This window comes from Sceloporus undulatus, chromosome 3, assembly GCF_019175285.1.
Source record: "Sceloporus undulatus isolate JIND9_A2432 ecotype Alabama chromosome 3, SceUnd_v1.1, whole genome shotgun sequence".
In the NCBI taxonomy this organism is placed as follows: domain Eukaryota; kingdom Metazoa; phylum Chordata; class Lepidosauria; order Squamata; family Phrynosomatidae; genus Sceloporus; species Sceloporus undulatus.
The window spans coordinates 13,964,983-13,985,248 of NC_056524.1; the positions used below are offsets into that span (position 1 = coordinate 13,964,983).

General features: G+C 43.4%; 1 protein-coding gene across 1 annotated transcript in view; it reads right to left on the reverse strand.

Annotated features, from left to right (window-relative positions):
* RAB38 (RAB38, member RAS oncogene family) overlaps positions 1 to 20,266 on the reverse strand; it is an 86,022-nt gene that overhangs the window by 15,589 nt on the left and 50,167 nt on the right. The window contains exon 3 of the mRNA XM_042461148.1: positions 4,194 to 4,270. Coding sequence (XP_042317082.1) covers positions 4,229 to 4,270 — 42 coding nt within the window. The 3' untranslated portion in view covers positions 4,194 to 4,228. The remainder of the gene's footprint in view (positions 1 to 4,193; positions 4,271 to 20,266) is intronic.

Sequence of the window (20,266 nt, forward strand, 5' to 3'; positions counted from 1 at the left end):
GTTATAACAAAAACAACCACTTAACAGGTAGGATCTATACTCCATAAATACATTAGTACAGTTGACCCTCCACATTTGCAGCTTTGACTTTTGTGGCTTTGATTATTGACGTGTTTGATTAATATGTTCCCTCTAGGAATCTCTAGGTCCTCCAGCGCAACTCTGCCACAAGGTGACCATAGAGTCACATTGGAGGTCATAGAAATTCCTAGAGAAAGCACTTCTCTAGGCATTTGTAGGTCCTCCAGTGCAATTCGATAGTCAACTTCTGCCTGTTTGCCCAGTGTACTGTGCTGAAGGGCATTGTTGAGTTGTACAGGAGGACCTAAAGTGGTGGCTTTTCAGGTTAAAAAAAGTGTTTTTTATTTGCAGTTTTTCCCCTTTCATGGGGGTCCTGTGCCCCTAACTCAAGCAAATGTGGAGGGCCCACTGTATTATCATTTCTTGCAGCTCCTAAAAAGTGTGGTGGAAGAAATCCAGATAAATCTTCCTTTCCCTTCTTGTGTTTACCCCACAGAATGTGGTTTCAGTTTATCTCATATGTAGGCAGACACCTCAGGAGCACATATTTTCTTCTTACCTAAGAAGGCAGCTATCTGCTTTTTGCCAAGGTCTGTTGGCTTTGGAGGAGACTCAGTGGCTGGATCTGATGCTAATGAGACATGACAGCTCCCCAGCATATGTGCTCATGGCAGTTCCTGCAAGTGTCAAGCACTCAGCCCATCACAGCATGAGCCTCCCTGCCTTGACAACAGTGAGCTGCAAACACTGATCGGCCCACTCAAGTGGCACCGCTGCCTGCCATGCGCGTCGCCTTTAATCTGACAGGACAAGCACTCTCTCGCCAAAAGGGGCAGGACCTTCCGTTGTTCCTCATACTTCTTTCATGACAAAAAGAGGCTGGTCAACAGCACCGCAACAAGAAAGTGCAGAGCGGGAAGAGTCAAGAGCAGGAGCAAGGCTGAGCTGATATATATATATGGCACATTTATGATGAGGGAGACCCATACATGAGGCCTGGTCAGTGGGGAGAATCCACACCAGAGTGACAGAGGTCATGCTTGGAATGCATAAGGCTTCTCCTATAGGGCTGGATTAAGACACTTAGAGTTCCTAAAATCTGATACTGAGATGCGCATACACACACATTGATCCTCTGTTCCCTCTAAAATGGATCTTCCCAGCAACAATGTATTGCAGTGCAAAGCATTGTGGCTAATTTGGTCTTCAATTGATAATTAAAATCTATTAACTGTACAAAAGACCTGCTCCTGATGACAATGAAAATGGCTAGAATTGGTATGCTGGTATGAACCGGCATATTTGCTGTATTTCCAGGACTCCTTTTAAAGGCATGGCAATAGGCAGATGATGATGAGCATCAGCATATCAACATTTTCTACTACACGTTCCCAGTCCACCTCTGATCTAGTGAACTAATTCCATTGCTGAAGTGGTGTCATAATTGAAATGTTTCTCCAAGAGTTCAAGTGCAAACTATCCTCCTGAACTTAAGCTGATTAGCTCTAATCCTGCCCCTGTGTGCGTGGGTGAGACAAGAGAGCAAACTTTGTCACAGCATTGGTTTGCACACATGTTTAAATATATATCAAAGGCAAAATTCTCTTTGTTCAGCTAATGCTTTGGTTTCTAAAGCCATATGTTCTCTCCAACCACATCAGCTTGATGAGCTGAATAGCAAGAAAGGTCTTCAATGAGCCACTTCAGACTTCTTTAATGATTACTGAAGCTAGGAGTTTGCAAGTGGAGGGAGGATCTGAGACTCTTTTCTTCTTAAGAAGACCCAGGCTGTAAGCCACTTGAACCTTATGTAGCTGTACATATGGAAAATAAGAAAGGAGGACTCACAAGAGGGAAGGTTGTAATCATGGACTGAGAACCTACATTGTGTGTGTGTTTGTTGTGTGTCTTCAAGTCATTTCTGATTTACAAGGGGTATCATAAAGTTTTAATTATCACTATTAAAAAAAATTAACAGAAAGTTTATTTTGATTTTTAGTTGTTAACTTTTCTTTATGTTGTCACCATCAAGATTTACACATTTTCCCCAGCATTTCTTGACCCTTGGAATAATGTTATTGTAGAAGTCTGCAGATTGTGCCTTAAACTGCTGTTCCACTTCATGAATGACATTATTTGTGTTGTCAAATCGGTGACCCCGCAATGGATTTTTCATTTCTGGGAACAAGAAAAAGTAACTCGGTGGAAGGTCAGAAGAATAGGGCAGATGCTGCAAAATCTCAAAGCCATATGCCCTTGCTTTGTTAACTGCAACTTGAGATGAGTGAGCTGGTAGTGGAGAGCATTTCTTTTTCAGAGCATCTTGCAACTTGTCTAGAAGATTGCTGTAGTATGTGCCAGTGATTGTTTGTCCCTTTGCAAGGTAATCTATGGGGTCATTCCCACTCACTTATACACTGGTTTACAAATCAAATCCAAGGTGTATCATTCCCACTCAATCCTGAATTAACTCTAGAACAGTTCTAGATTAACCTGCAATCGTTCCCACTGCGATTTGAATCTGATTCGAATTGTAACATTTAACCCGGATTAGAAGCCTATAAACTGGTGTAAAAAAATACTAGGGTCTACCCTAGTATTATTCCTTGATCCAAGATAGTAATTGCTGTATTTAAATGGGAACGTTTCGGCGTCTGATTCGGGTTGCACAGGATGGGAGGAGCAGCATCCAAGGGGCTGGCCTGGGGGTGTCACCCTTTTTGGTTTCTTTCTGCATTGCCGGCGTCATTTTCTTACATTCGCATAATAGCCTTTCCTCCGGTGGATTGCAACCTCCCCTCTGCTCCTCTTTCATAGACCGATGTGTAAGGAGAGCCATTGAACCCCATTTTTAACTATTCTTTTTTTCTTTTTCACCTCTGCCTGAACACCAGATGGGCTTTGGAGGACAGCCCAGAGATCAAAGGGTCAAGCAAAGCGAATTTGGGGAACCGAGGCTCTTTCCAGAGGAATTATGGGATGGCTCCCAAGACAGCCCAGGGAGCAATCTTCCGCAAAGATTCTCTCCCCATGGGGCAGCCAAAGCGAATTTGGGGAACCGAGGTTCTTTCCAGAGGAACTATGGGATGGTTGTGTTTGTTGTGTTTGTGAGACATTTATCCTCCTCTGCCAGAGAGTGCTGGTTCCATTCCCAGGATTCCCTAGCACTGAGTTATGGCAGTTAATATGGGGAGACACAGAAGAGGACGAATAAGCGCCTCCTCATTGGCTCTTTTAAAAAAAAATCCGTGAAATTTATAACGAATTAAAAACGGCCAGGTAGTGGGAATGCAGGTACAGGCTACATCGGTGTATGTTACTCCGAATTAATGTGACATCATGATGACGTCGCTTTAATTGACAGCCGAAACAAGTGAATGTGAAAGAAAAAGTAACCAAACAGGTTTAAATATACACCGATTCATCCTTGAATGGGAACAAAACAGGGTCAATTACAGCGAATTAAAATAAAACGTTACGTAAATGGGAACGATACAAATAAAGCGATTTGAAAAGCGGGATAACACTCGCTTTATTTTGAATCGCTTTAAAACGAACCGCTGTATTTAAATTCGTTTTAAATCGCAAGTGGGAATGCCCCCTATGAGAATGACTCCACGACAGTCCCAAAAAAGGGAGAGCATGACCTTCTCTGCTGACTTTTGCACCTTTGCCTTTTTTGGGGGGGGGGGGGGAATTGGCATGCTTCCACTTATGCTCATGGCTTTGGTCTCTGGATCATACTGATAGATCCAAGATTCATTCATGGTTACCAGATAACCAAAAAAATCCTCTTCATCCTGTTCCAACAGCATCAACATCTGTCTTGAAAGGTCACACTGTGTTTGTTTCTGGAAAGGGATTAGCAAACGTGGACACCTTAGACATGAGCAGTTCATCATGAATAATTTTCTGCACACTACCATAACTGAGACCTGTTTCATTCATGATCATTTTGATGGTTACACATCTGTCTTTCAGGATTAAACAATCCACTTTCTTCACTGTGGCTGCATCGTCCATCAATGATGGTCTTCCAGGTCTTGGCTTGTCTGTGAGGGACATGTGTCCAGTTTGGAAATTCCTTTTTCACCTCACTATAGTGTCATAAAATGGGCAACTGTTTCCATAATCTACCATCATCTCATCATGAATTTGCGAGGTGTTATTACCTTTCAAATGGAAGAACTTTATCATGCTGCAAGCCTTAGTCTTCTCCATCTTGCACTTTAGTCACTTCTGACACAACCTGTAACAAAAATAAAGGAATTTCTCAATATCATGCACTTAGGGATCAATGATGACACTGACAAAATTTCATCAATATACCATAATAACTTCTGGGTGATAATTATTACTTTACGAAAGCCCTTATCATGTGGTTTTCTTGGCAAAAGTTGTTCAGAGGAGGGTGTATCGATAAATATCTGAAATTAATTAATCTCTCAAATTAATAATATTTAAGTACACACAATTATGCAGAGTTACATATCCATTGTGCTACCCATTGAATATTGACCCTGCACAGCCAAACATAGACCTGACTGTGAAACTGACTGCACACTCAATTCCACATAGCTAATGACACCACATGTGTGATTCCATTTCTGCCATCTTGATCTCAATAGGGTCATTCCTCATTGGACAAAAAAGCTCCAGCTGCTTCTGATAGAAATGTACTCATGGGTAAGACACTAATGAGAGCCAGCATGGCATAGTGGTTTAAGCATTGGACTAGGATCCTGGAGACTAAGGTTCAAATCCCAGTTTGGCTATGGGAGCCCACTGGTTGACCTTGAGCAGGTCATATTCTCTTGGCCTCAGAGGAAGGCAAAGGCAAACCTCCTCTGAATAAATCTTGTCAAGAAAGCCTTGTGATAGGTTCACCTTAGGGTTGTAAGTTGGAAACAACTTCAAGGCACACACCAACACCAACCAAGATGCTAACAGGATTCCAGTCACTCACACTACAATAATAGACAGTTGTGAAGGGATCTTCAAGATGAGCTGAACAGTAAGAAAGTGGTTTACTGAAGCCACCTCAGACTTCCTTAATGATTACTGAAGCTAGGAGTTTGATTACTGAAATGCATGAGACCATTTCACAGAATCTGTGCACTACTAACATTTTTTCTTGCTTTCAAATCAGTTTTATTTAACAGTGTAAACTAAAAGTACATGACAATAGGATGAATATAATCTCCCTATGATTACTTTGGCAGGTGGGGTGCACACACATGATTTTCACCAATTTCGAGTGAGCCTTTAAAAAAAACAACCATTCAGGAGTTACAGCTAAAGTGCTAAGGTGCTTTAGCAATAATAGTAGTACTTAAACGTTAGAGTCCCTTTGTTTTAGAGTTCATGTTCTTGTTTTCCTCATTTGTTCTTTGTTGAATCTGTGTCCTGGAAACCATACCTATGTGTACTTGGCAACAGCCATCTCTGCTGATTCCCAAAAGAGTCCAAGCATTTCATTTTGGAATGTACTGGGTTGGTTTAAAATGTACAAATACAGTTCATTTTGAAATGTAATGGGTTAATTTAAATTGACCAGGGGATTATTTGAAGCTTATACTTGGTAATTCCAGGACCTCTCAGGAAATACTTTGGGATGAAGGTAATGGGGACCTCTAAAATAAAATTGGTTTGTACAAAATGAGGTGATAATGAAAAAAGGAGATAAGAAAAAAAAAATCAACCCATTTGAGATGTGAAGCTGGAGAAAAATGGCAGCCAAAATAATGAACAAATGGGTCATAGAACAAATCAGAGCAGAACTTTTCCTAGAAACTCAAATGACAAAACGGAGGCTGTCATACTTTGGCCACATCATGACAAGGCATTAATTACTCAAAAATATAATAATGCTAATAAAGGTGGAGGGCAGTAGAAAGAAAGGAGAACCACATACTAGATGGATAGACTCAATCAGGGAAGTTACAGGCATGAACCTACAAGACTTAAGCAGAGCAGTGGAGGATATGGGGGCTTGGAGCTGTCTCATCCACAGTGTTGGCATGAATCGGGGCTGAATTGAGGCAGTTAACAACAACAAGAAGAACAAAAGCTGGGATTTCCAGAAACTCTTTTGTTATCTGGAGGGGCACTCAGTCAGTCCCAAAGCCTTGTCCAAACAAAAACATCTTCAATTGCCACTGGAAGGTCTTCACAGAGGAATCCAGTCTAGCCTCTCTAGGGAAGGTGTTCCAGAGCCTCAGAGGAGTCACCAAAAAGGCTGTCTCCTGTATTGCTACCAGACGTCCTTGTGAGAGTAAAGGAATGAAGAAAAAACCTTCCCATGAAGCGCCAAATACTCCAAAAAGCTGACAGGCCTCCATGTTATCTTTAGTCAACCAGCAGAAGTAACAATATAATTTTGGTTGACATTCTGGTTGGCTATTTGGAGATTGGAAGGTGGAATTCTCAGTAGATTCTCCTATCTCTAACCCTAACCAGTCCTAATCCTAAATACATTGGAATTCTCACTGAAGTCAATATTTGATTCACAATTTAGTAAAAATTGGTGTATGAGGATAACTGAAGACTCCAAAGACTGAAAGTAAGTGAAGCATATCATTACACATTTCTTAGCAGATCTTTTTGAACAGGGCAACCATTGTAGCTTGGCCTCAAGGTGATACCTGGCCAGAGTCAAGAATTTGACAAAGTCATATAAACAGCCTGAGATATTCAGGTCATGTTCCTCAGTGGGGGGTATTTGTCTGGAAGGCTGTTTCTTAATTCAGGATCAACATGGAATGTTTCACTTTGGAAAACCACTTAAAGGACAAGGGTTGTAGTAGCATTTCTCCATCATAGATAAGAGTTATATAATCTAGGGAAAGGGAACAAAAACAATTGACTTCAGTCAGCCTCAGGGTGAAGGAAGGAAATCTCTGAGCAGCAAGTCAGATCAAACCAATGCCCTGGAAGAGCCCACTCTTAAAACCTGCACCAGACCCTCCTTTTCCCAAGAAAATGGATTGCCAAGGTGTACCAGTTTAACAGATTTAGCCTTTGCCTGTTTCCCCACAGTCCTCCTGACATCACAGAACCATAGAACTATAGAATTGGAACGGACCTCAAAGATAATTTCATCTAACTCCTGCCATTGCAGGATATCTATGGCTAAAGCATCCCTTACAGGGACCCATCCAATTTCTGTTTAGAAACCATTGGTGAAGGAGAGTCCAAGGAGGCCAGTGCCACTGTTGAATTACTCTCACCAGTAGATAGTTCTTCCTGAGGTTTGGAACAAATCTCCATTCATGTAATTTGAGTTTTATTCCCACCCTATGAAGCAGCAGAAAACAAGCCTGTTCCATCTTCTGTGTGACAACCTTACAGTTGTTTGAAGATGGCTCCAATATCATCTCTCAGTCTTCTCCTCTCCAAGCTAAACATACCCCTCTCCCTCAACTGTTCCTCATAGGGTTTGCTTTCTAGGCCTTTTACAATCTTGATTAACTTTTTCTGGAAATTATCTGGAGTAAAGACACATCAGATCTGACACATCATTCTGGACTAATAAATCTAAAGGATGGGCAAATCCAGCTACCCAGCTCTAGGAACTGTTTTATCTTAATGAAATGAGAAGTTGTGCACACGGCCATTTGGATCAGCTCTGGTGCAGAGTTGGGGCATAGCATCTCCATGACACATGCCCCAACTCCACCCGCAGGGTGGTGTGACACCGCACACCACACCTCATGGCACACAGTGCTTCTCCAGTATTGCATACATATGGTGCAGCCCCAAAGGAGCACCACCAAGCCATGGCAATGCAAATATCACACCCTTTGCAGAATGCAAAAAGGAGGTGCTTTTTGTGACTCCTTTTTGTGCCCTGCAAAGGCCAGATCAGGGTTGTGGCATGCAGTTGCCTTGGCCCTGATCTGGCTGTAACAAGGGTGGTTCCAAGCTGCCCCTTCAGGGCTGTGTGTACTGTCCGTAAGTTCACCAAGAACCTCTGAAAAAGGAAGGGTTCAACCAGACAGCAGTTACCCCAACATTTTCTCCAAACTGGACGCAATCCTAATGATCCTAGTTGAATGTGATTTCTCCCCTTTAGCATCTGTTCAGGAAAAGCTGAATTGCAGAGCCATACATGGCACGTCTACTAAGTTTATTTTGAGAGATGCCTTCATCTACACTCCAAAAAAGATGCAGAAACTGTGCTTCACTTCCACACTTTCCTCTATGCCTTGAGTTCCTGCATGGGTGACAGAGATAGATAATCAAAATGGAACCTTATTTATCTAGCATTGCCAGAGGACACAAGCTGCAAAGACTGGTCACAAGTGGAGTTCATTAGCAGGTGAATATAAATGCACATTATACACAAGTACCTAGGATGGATGGGCCTGTCTTTGAAATCCCCAAGATGCCCAAGACTTCATTAGACACATAGCTACTGCCAACATACAAGACCAGAGATCTGCTTTATATCTATAATTAAGACACACAAGAGGGCTAAACACTCATTCATTAAAAGGGGGCCTTCTGGGGGAGAAATATGCCAGTACGTTCCCTTTCATGGAATGCCAATGTACCCTTGGGTTACCACAAATGCATGCTTATTTACTAGCAAGTAGAGTGATTACATATGTACAGCCACACACACAAAATAAAGATGACACAAATGGAGGCTTGCATAAATTTGGATAAGGTAAGGACAGCCAGGAAGAGCCAGTGTGATGTACTGGTTTGTGTGCTGGACTATGACTCTAGAGACAAGGGTTTCAATCCCTGCTAAGCCATAGAAACCCACTGGATGGCCTTGGGCGAGTCACACTCACTTAGGCGTTTATCAGACGGGGTTTTCGCAGCTCAGATCCGGGGCTTTTGCGGATTGGGCAATTCATATTCACATGATAACGAGAATGTATTTTCATACCTGGTAGTTTTAAATGTGAGCCCCTTCCGTGGGACTTCTGAACTGAATCCTTACTGGCTCCTCATTGTGGCACGTTTTGGCAAGTGTGCTAAATAAGTGGATTGACGCGATTCGCATTGGGGCTCTGTTCGATCTCACTGCGAATTGGTCTGGTGTGGAATCCCAATTTGCTTGTGCTCCTGAACACCATCGCAAGACCCCCAAGGTTGCAAATCTCCCATGATGCCCTGCTGCAATTTGCCCCATGTACTTCCAGTGGCCCTTTTCGCTTTCAGGGCAACCGGGGCTCCATTGGAGCTCTGTCTCTGCTTCCCTCTCCTTCCTCGCTGCAACTTCTTGGCCAGCGTGCTTTCTCCCTCCCTGCCCCTCTCTCTCTCTCTCTCTCTCTCTCTCTCTCTCTCACACACACACACACACACATATCCCTGGCAGCCAAATTCAAAGGGATCCTCCATGTCAGAGCCCCATCCATTTCATCCACATGTACATCTATCCTAAGGATGTATACTAATGTTTTTGAAATAGATGTGAAGGAAATGAAACATGAGGATGGAGGGAAAGATGGAACTCCCAGAATTCCATAGCCTCGAGCCAAGGACTCCACAACAAACTCCAACTCCCATAATAGTAAAACTTTATTTTTAAAATAATAATAATAAGTTATTGTTTTAAAATAATAATAATAATAATAATAATAATAATAATAATTTAGGTTATTAGTTTGTTGAGGCACCAGAGGTCTCTGGCAGAGAAGTCTCAATGTCTCTGGACACTACAGTTCCCAGAATTCCATAGCACTGAGCCAGGACAGTTAAACTGGAGTTAAACTGGATAACCTCCCCAGTGTGGATGCAACCTAAGAGAAGGCAACTGAATGACAGGAGAATGGATGTGGATATATAGAGATATAGCTCTTTAAGGGCTTCTGGACTTCAGCTCCCAGAATCCCAGGCTATTGGCCAACATGACTGAGGTTTCTGGGAGCTGAAGTCCAGGATCCTTTAAAGGGCACAATTTGGGGACCACTGGGATAGATGTAGATGTGGATGAATTGGATCGGGGCTCTGACATGGAGGATCCTTTGAATTTGGCTGCCAGGGATGGGAAACTAGAAGGGAGGAAGAAAAAAGGGGGAGCTGTGATTCTGGAGAGGCTAGCATTCGCATGAAAGTGGAGCCAGGCTCCCTTCTTAGCCCCGGAAGTGCAAAGGTTCAGGATGCCTTCAGGGCCCCACTGAGCATGTGCAAGGGTCCCAATTCGAATCGTTGAATCCCCTATGGTATGCACCAGTGTGGAAATACAATTTGCACTCACTCCGCTTTGCCTGAATCCGCATCACACAACTTCCTTCGCTTCGATTCCCCCTCAGTTCAGAAGGGTAATGGAACAGCAACCAGGTATGAAAATACATTCTCGTTATAATGTGAATTCGAATTGCCTGATCCACAGATGCCCCGGATCAGACCCCGTCTGATAAACGCCCTATTTTGGTAATGGCAAACCTCCTCTGAAGAAACTTGCCAAGGAAGCCCTGTTAGGTTTCCCTAAGGGTCACCATAAGAAGGAAATCACTTGAAGGCACACAACAACAACAAGGACAGCCCTCATGGTGTAGTGGTTTGCACATTGGACTATGACTCTTGAGATCAGAGTTCAATTCTCTGCTTGGTTATGGAAACCTACTGGGCGAGTCACACATTCTCAGCCCCAGTAAACAACTTGAAGGCACACAACAACAAAAATAATTTATATGCATAAATGCAATACAATGTAATTTAAATAAAAATAGAATATAAATGCAATGCAACTTTCCATAGTGTGAAAGGGAGAGGAGCAGGGGCCTTTTCGCTTTAACTGCTATGACTGGACCTTATGGAATCTTGGGTTTTGTAATTTGGGAAGGCACTAGAGCTCTTAGGCTGAACATTCTAAATACCACCCCCAACTGCAGATCCCAGGATTCCACAGGATGTTGCCATGGCAGATAAAGTGGAACCACAGATCTACAACTGTGTAGTATGAACGGGCCCCAGGTTACCTGTGTGCCTCTTGTTCCGATTGCTATCCAGATGTAAAGTGCTGATGTCAAGACCCCTGTTCTCCTTTCTCTAGAGTTCTTTATTTTTCACATGGATGTTCACCAACAAACCACCCCTTCAAACATAAGACTGTCCTATGGTATGTATTTTAGATAACCATTTAATTTATGCATTGTATTGATAGTGGTGTTATTGTTTTACTGACTTTATTTTATATGATATTGTAGCTTTTATTGTTGTAATGTTTTTATTATTGTAATCCCACCTTGATCTGCAGGGAGAGGTGGGAAATATAAATAAAAATTATTATTATTATTATTATTATTATTATTATTATTATTATTATTAATATTAATATAGTGGAAAACACAATCACCCTATGAGCAAGTCCAATTCAGGGCACTGGGATTTATTTCTAAATAAACTGGATGGCTGGTTAATTGGCGACAATTATATCATGACTTTCCTCCAAGGAGTTGCTGGCTCCTCCCTACATTCTTCACTCAGTTATCCTATGAGGTAGGCCACCCAGAGATAAATAGGGGAGTGTAGCAGCCCCAAAGTCACCAAGCATGTTTCCTTGCTTGGTGAGGACTAGACCTCAGATTTCCCCAAGTCCCAGCTCTAATCACCAAAACTACACTGTCTCTCTCTATGTATAAAATCTGGCTGTATATCTGCTGTCCTGTACATACTGATGTCTCACCTCAGTGGAAGTATGAGTGAAATCTGACTATATAAAATAGTCTTTTAGACAAGGCTGCACTAGCAGAGATGGGTAGGGCATGATTCACAATACCCCTCTGTGCTACACAGATGAAAATAAGGACATGGATACTTGTGAAAGCACTTTTCTACCCCACTGATTTTGGTCAGAACTCCAATGACTCAATAGTTGAATCATGAGTTGACATGCAGGTAAATCCTATAGATACAATGGTTCTTTGTTGTTGTTGACTGCCCTCAATTCAACTTTAACTCATGGTGACCCTGTTTATGAGACATTGCCAAGCCCCTTTCTCCTCCACTGCTCTACTTAGATCTGGTGAATTCAGTCCCATGACCTCCCTGATTGAATCTATCCATCTGGCTTGCAGTCTTCCTCTCTTTCTGCTACCCTCTACCTTTCCTAGCATTGGTGGTTTACAGACCGCCCCTTTGGGGCGGCCTGTACCAGCCCCTTCTCCCGACGGATCGGGGCCTCAGCTGCCACAGCGGCAGCCCTGAGGTCCCTATCTGCTGCTTTTCCATGCTGCAAGGAAGTGGCAAAAGGCCACTTCCCTGTGGCCTGGAAAGGGGTGTCCTTGGGGCTTCAAGCCCCAAGAACACCTCAACAGTGGTGGGGAAAGGGAGAAAGGGGCCACTCGGACCATTTTTCCTTTGTGTCACTGGCGCAGCTGTGTAAAGGCTGCACCAGCGACACAAACCCAGGAAGGAGCTCCAAAATGGAGCTCCTTCCAGCACTGCAGAAAGGGCGCCACAGGCGCCCTTCCGTTGCACCAGGACGTCATGTCCACGCTGCTCCGTTTGGAGGCTGTCTGGCCGTGACGTCGTAATGGCGGCACCCATGTGGACAGGGTGCTGCCATTTTGTACGTACAGAGTACGTACTAGGGTGCCCATTTGTAAAGGGCCATTGTGTTTTCCAGTGATTCATGACTTCTCATGATGTGGTCAAAGTATGACAACCTCAATTTAAGCACCGTGGCTTTCAGGAAAAGTTCAGGCTTGATGTCTTCAAAGAAACAATTTGTTTGTTTGTTTTTGGTTATCCATGGTATCCTCAACACTCTTCCCTAGCACCACATCTCAAATAATCTGATTTTCTTTTTATCCACTTTCTTCTCTACTCTAGTTGAAATTAACCATGAAGAACACATGCCCCTCATTCTTTATCCACAGAGGTTTTTGTTGCCTGAACTGTGAACTGTGTCTTCAAGTTATTTCTGACTTATGGTGACCCTAAGAACAAATGGGTTTTTGAACAGATCAGACTAGAGCCCTCCTTGGAAGCTAAGATGAATAAGCTGAGACTATCATGTTTTCATCACATAATAAGAAGGCACAGATCACTAGAAAAAAAATAATAATGCTAGGAAAGGTAGAGGGTAGAAGAAAGAGAGGAAGACCTCAGACCAAATGGATAAATTCAATCAGGGGGTTTATGGACAAAGGCTTGTAGGATCTGGGCAAGGCAGTGGAGGATAGGGATTCATGGAGATGTCTCATCCACATGAGTCAAGTCAACTCAAAGGAAGCTAACAACAACAACAAAGAGTTTATCATGAGGTTTCTTGGGGTCGAGAGTGTGTGACTCACCCAAGGGGTTGGACTGGATGGCCATTGTGGTCTCTTCCAACTCTACAGTTCTATGAAGGTCACCCAGTGGGTTTCCATGACTGAGCAAGGAACTGAACCCTGATCTCCAGAGTTATAGTCCAACTACCAGACTACGACACCATGCTGGCTGCCCTACACACACACTAATTTCTGAAACAATTAGCATTAGTACAGTGTGTGCATGTGTGTGAGGGGGGGGGGAGAGCGAGACTTCAAGTCACCTGTTGATTCTGACAACACCATGCATTTCACAGGGTTTTGTGAGGCAAGAAATACTCAGAAGTGGTTTTGCCAGTTCCTTCCTCTGAAGTACAGCCTATAGAACCTGGTATGTGTTGGTGGTCTCCCATCCAAGTACAGAGCAGGGGTGACCTTGCTTAACTTCAGAGATCAGATGGGATTGAGTGCCTTTAAGATATTTTGTACCAGAGGCTGAAGTGGAATGGAAAGAAAGATAGGTTACTGTTCCACAAGAAAAAAAGCAAGTCAGCATATTTTGGTCCATTTTTATACAAAATGAATAGTATACACATGTGGAATGAAACAACCATGTCAGGTAGGCAGTAAACAAACACATTTTGAATCTCCCAGCAATCACTCAAAGGCTTCTTTCAAAATGCATTTGGGATGACATTTTCCTTCACCAGGCTCTTCCACTTTTCTTGTCATTTCCATTTTTTTGCTTCTTATTCTTTAACATGCTGGGGGTAGCTAGTGAGGCAAGCTTATCTACTCTACCAATTTCTCCCTCTTTTGTTGTTCATGCATGCTCAGCATGGGACTCTGGAGCCAGCTACTGTTTACTTTGCTTGTCATAGGCAGATACACACAGCTAAAGGAGAGGCAGGCAGTGCAGAATGCAACCCCCCCCCCTCCAAGTTCAAGCTGTATTTCTACAAACAGGCTACTAAAACCTGACACTGAAGGAAAGTCCTCTTTTACCATCCTCCTCTCCTAGCCACTGGTGAGGAATACTGTGAATTGCAATTGCACCATATGGGAATAGCAATATGATCCCCATCGCTTGCCTAAATCCAATTACTAATCCCAACTAGAGAACACTTATTGAATAAATGGAAATTAAATAAGTGTTGAATCATCCATCAACTGATTCAGTAGCTCTATTATTTGGGACTAGCTATTGTACTTAGGTCAAGAGCTGGAACCTGGTAGACTAGGGTTGCCATAATTTGCTACCACCAAACGGGGACAAATGTCGAAAAAAATGTAGAACAAAATTTTACTGAAAATGTAGGACATTCAAGAAAAATGGAGGACACAACCAACTAGGAGTCAAAAACATTATTATTTTTTTTAAAAAAAAGGCACACAAGAGTAGAATTCAAAGATATGGAGATGTCGTACCTGAGTCCTGACTGAATGATACATCTGAGGAAGTAGACTTGTCTAGGAAAGCTAATGCTGCCCTAGTTGCTGCCACTCCGCTGGAGCCTGGAGGAGGCCTTGTCATGGAGGCCTCCTTTTTAGGGCCTGGCTGGCTTGCCAGGCCCCTTGCGGTTCTGCTGCGGCCGAAGGAGGCCGCATCTGGAGCCCCGACCATGGTGCCGCCTCAAACCTCAGTGAGGCCAGAAGAGGCCATGGCCAGAGTCCCAATCACAGAGCCGCCTCAAGCCTCACAGAGGCTGGAGGAAGCCGCGTCCGGAGCCCCAACCATGGAGCCACCTCAAGCCTCGCTGAGGGCGGAGGAGGCCACAGCCAGAGCCCCGACTGTAGAGCTGCCTCAAGTCCCAATTGTGGTGCCACCTCCAAAGCCTCGCGGCTGGAGCCCTGACCACGGAGGAGCCTCCAAGGCCTCGCCGAGGCCGGAAGAGTCCATAGCCAGAGCCCTGACTGCGGCACTGCCTACAAAGCCTCACCGAGACTGGAGGAGGCCACGGCCAGAGCCACTCCAAGGCCTCGCTGAGGCAGGAGGAGGCCACAGCCAGCACTGCCTCCAATGGGGGCAGGGCAGACCGGCAGATCCCGCCCCCTGCCCAAGCGCAGCGTGCTTGTCCTCTCCAATATAAAAGGAGAGGGAGGTTGGAGCCCTGCGCGGCTACGCCCCCGGCCAGCCATGGTTGGCCACCCATGAAATTAGGGCAAGCCGGGATGGGACTGTGCAAAGCCCTAAAAACCCGGGATAGTCGTGGTTGTTTCCGGGATATGGCAACCCTATGGTAGACAGAAAGAGAGAGGATTTTCTTAATAGCATTCACCTGCATCATTCAAACCATCCCATGAAAAGCTGGAAATCTATCTTTCCTTAGAATTGGGAACTTTACCCCTTAAAGTTCAGGAATGCTTGACATTCTGCTTCTCATCATCTCATCTTTGCAGCTCCTTCCTCTGAGCCACAGGCATCATGCTGAGTGTTTTATTACAGGGTTGTTTTCCAACTGTAGCTAATAGTAGGTCTCTACTTAGAAGGCACCTATTTTTAGCTGCTGATTTTTGCCAAGGATTGGAATCACAATTTACTGGAGCATTCTGCAGAATTCTTCAGATTAGCCTGAAGCATGGTTTTCTCCCAGTGGAATTGAGCTCGGAGCTAACCAGCCTGAACAGCAATTTATACAATGTGGTTTTGGAGGCTGGGGTGGGTAAGGTGGGTATAGGGTAGATAAATAAGAAGCGAGATCCCAGACTATGTTTCTATCTTTCTCTCCTCCACCTTTTTTTTTGGGGGGGGGAGGGGGGTAGTGTGAGGTGAAGGGACTGTTCTTATGAACTCATTCCATAATGTTTAGATGTAAACCTCCCCCAGACAAACAAGTATACAAGATGCCATATGCAGTTTGAGAAAAATTGAGAAATCTCTTTTGCTGTTGTGATACTGTATTATAGCTTTAAAGCACCCTTCAGATGTTTGCTTTGATCACCAGGGCTGACAGTAGGGTACTGTGGGAGATGAGTATTTTATTGTGTTGTTTGTCTTTTGTTCTATGAATACTTTGTCAGACACCTTGGGAAACTTTTAGGCTGAAAGGTGGAATGGAAATAGGCTGTTACATAAGGTAGCATTATGCGTAGCTGTCAGGTTTCATCTGGGCAGGCACCTGCATGGTCTGATCCTATCTACACTATTGCTCCTTACTTAGAATGATTTTCTTCCAGTGACTGGATTTTGGACAGCTTTACTTGGTTTTACTGAACCTGTTTTAATCTTCATCACCTTTCTGGATGAAAACCTGAAGTAGATTCATTTCCCCACTGACAAAAGATCCATCCATCACCACTCCTCCATTCACTTTCTTCATACATTCATTAACCGATGGGTTGACTCTATCGTACTGATTTAACTGACAAATAGCTGATTTTGAACAGCAAAACAGCTGCATTAATCAATTCAATACATATGATTCCTTTAATGCTATTGGTGCCCTGGGAAATCCTTTGTCTCATTAGAACCACATGTTAATCTCCTTCAGTTCTGCTGAAGCTTCTGCCACCATTTTGCTTAGACAATAGTCTTTCTATTTAATAGAACACAGGTTTTTAAAAGGAGAATTACCATAAATCACATCAGATAGGGACCTGACAGAAACAAGCAGGGCACCACAAGATCTGAATGGAGGGAAGCCTCACTTCCAAAGTTTGGGGTGAAATGACATCCCACCCTGACCATAGGTTGCCTACGGAACAGCATAATAATATTCTTGCCACTCAGCTTCTGATGTGGCAGAAAATACAACAGGAGACAACGAGGGACTCTCAAATCAAGAGTCCTCAAACTATAGTTCTTATGGCACATGACTACTATTTCAGCTTCCTCTCCTTCATGAAACCCAAGAACTTCAAGGCACACAAACTGAGCAAAACCATTTTACCTGTTTTGCAGTCTCTAGAGTAAGCATCCATAAAATGATGCCCTCTAGATTTCTAGGATTATAACTCCTATATTAATCTTCTCTTCTATTGCTGGGATTAATGGAATTGTTATTCACACTTGTGGAAAGCACCAGTTCAAGGGAAGTTGCTCTAGTCTAGAAAATGTCATCATAGCATAGTAAACCAGTAGTGATGCAAGACCTCTAAGTCTCCCATCACTTACTGGAGACAAGAGGCTGCTTACAGCTGGAAAAAAATATTGCATGAAACCAAGCTCTGGTTTGCAGCCTAGGAAACAGCTGCCCAAAACTGAGCTGTGATTTCAAACCTAGGTAAGGGCAAACAACAATGTTTAGTCCTCCGGAAGTTGGCTTGTTGTTGTCATTAACTGCTTTTCAGTCAGCCTCATGTCAGTCAGAGTCATGGCAACTCTGTGAATGAGACATCTCCAAGACCTCCATCCTATCCCGCTCTTCTCAGGTCCTGCAGGTTCAGGCTTGTGGCCTCTCTGATTGAGTCTAACCATACGGCATGCAGGCTTCCTCTCTTTCTACTACCTTCTACCTTTCCTAACATTATAGTCTTTCCTAGTGAATCTTGCTTTCTTATGGTATGGCCAAAGTATGATAGTCTCAATTTAGTCATCTTGGCTTCTAGAGTGAGTTCAGGCTTGATCTGTTCTAAGACCCATTTTTTGCCTTCTTGGCCATCCACAGCATCCTCAGCACTCTTCTCCAGCACCATATCACAAAAAAAATTGATTATTTTTCCTATTCACTTTCTTCACTGTCTAGCTCTCACATCTGTACATGGTAATGGGAGATAGAATGGTTTGGACAATCCTAATTTTAGTGTTCAGTTATACATCTTTGCACTTTAGGATCTTGTCTGACTGGTAGACTACTGTGAATGCTGGGAGTCACAGTTCAGCAGTATCTGGAGGGCTGTGCTTTGCCCACCCCTGTATTACATCATGCTCTGGAGGCATGTAGAACTGAGCTGTGCTTTGAATATTTGATGGTGAAATACCCAACAAATGGCTAAGAATTATGGCTGGCATCCATTTTACTTTGAGCTCACTACATGCACTTAAAACATCCTTTCTAAGTAAGAATTTGGGTCTTGGCTAAAACAAAAAAAGAAACTAAATATTGGTCTGCATCCATACCTAGCAATACTTAGAGTAGGCACCTTGACATGATGATGAATGGCACCTAAAGTATCCATCCATGTGCAAACATGGATGTTTTTATAATTATTCCAGGACTGATAAGAGTTACAAGAATGTTCAGAATTATTATTTCAATAGAAACAAGCCTCTCTAAAAGACAATTTACCAAGGAAAAATTATCTGGAGAATCAAATGAAAGTGTTAACTACAGCCCCCACCCCATTGTTAAACTATTCTGTGCATTTTTATTGTTGGTGTAGTGAATTGGGAAGGATTAAGAGAATCTGCCTGGCAACACACACATTACTTGAGTAACACTACTTTCTCACTCATTGTTATAAAATTTAAAGGCTTCTTCACAGAATAAGGCAAGAGTGATGCTTGCTGCAGGAGTGTTTGGCAATGGTTGTGTGCCGAGTGCACACAAAACTGCTGATAGTGTTAAGTGGCTTAACAAGTTGCATTTGAAACATAATGGTTTTAATTCCACACAGCCTTCATAGCAAAAAACAAAACAAAAAACCCTAGAGGGCTTAAAAAAAGAACCCAAACCTAATTAGAGCATTCAGTACTTTAATTACTTTCCCAAGTTTTCCTTGTTCAAAGCATGACGGGTGACTCTCTCCCACTTCGTTATCTGCTTGCTTTCTATGAAAAAAGTTATTTTAAAACCAAATGTAACTAGTGCCAGATAGTCATGCAGCAGCCTCACTTCAAATATCACATACTTTCTCTAGCTCTTTTGGACATGGCTGCTGTGGTTCAGCTGATTTCAAATGAGAAATATAAGCCAAGATCTTACAGCATTCTTCTGGAGTGTGGTGGCTCTGCTGAGTACTAACTTTGTACAATCTGTTGTATTAACTGTTAAAGTCTTTGTTTATAGTCACATTGAGGACTAGGCTTTTTGGTAATATCTCACTAGTGTAACCATTGTGAGAGAAAGCTAAGTTGAGCATCACCCTTTTGCAACTCTATCAAGTCCCTGTCAGTCCTCCAAAGACATCCCAAGTTCCCCAATTTTAATGTAATGTGTGTGTGTGTGTAATTTGCTGGTCAATTTTGTTGGTGGTTTGAATGCAGTTCTCTGGTGAACAACAAAAGTAATGCCATTCCATCTGGGTTACTGCTGATGGAGAAGCTGAGCTTGTAAATATTCTTGTAAATATTAGTGTGAACCATAAGACGGCGTGTGATCGTGTGAACCACACTGTGTAAACCACAAGGTAAGGAAAAGAAATTACCCTCAGAAACCATCCATATGCTCACTGTCGAGCTAAAGAAAAATGCTGATTCCATGAAAACTGTTCTTGCAGTTTGCCAAATACCTGTACTGTAATAGCAAAAATTGGCTATGGTACATCTCCAGGACATCTACATGGGTTACATGGAAAACTCCTAAAGGCTTCTTAGAGCCCATGGTTTAAGGCAGAAGTGGGCAACTGTGTTCAATTTTTCCTTGCCTGCACTCCCTGCCCCGGCAAGCCCAAATACCTACATTTTCCTCTGCAGGCCTTCCCACAATGTGCCAGTTCCTCTCATCATTTCGAGAGGGACTATAGAGGAGAAATGTGATCTTTTTGAGGTAGTATGGGTTCTAGGGTACTTGTGGAGATGGGTGTATTTTTGCATGTTTTCCCTGTGGCTTGGGACACTGGAATATTGCCTGAAAATTGCACCAAGCCTTTTCCAGACTGCTGCACAGTTAATGCATTCTGGCACTGCTTTGTCATAGCTCTATCCCAGGGGTAGGCAACCTTTTTGAGCCGGGGGCCGGGTTGCTGTCCCTCAGACAACTGGGGGGCCGAAGCGGGGGGGGGGGGGGGGACCTCCCCCCCCGGGGGGGGGGGCCACATGCTGAGGGCGGAGCTTCCCCCCTCTGGGGCGGGGCTTTCTCTGCTCCCTTTCCCGACCTCCAGCTGTCTGAGAGACAGCTAGAAGTGGTGGAGATTGGGAGAGGGGGTGACAG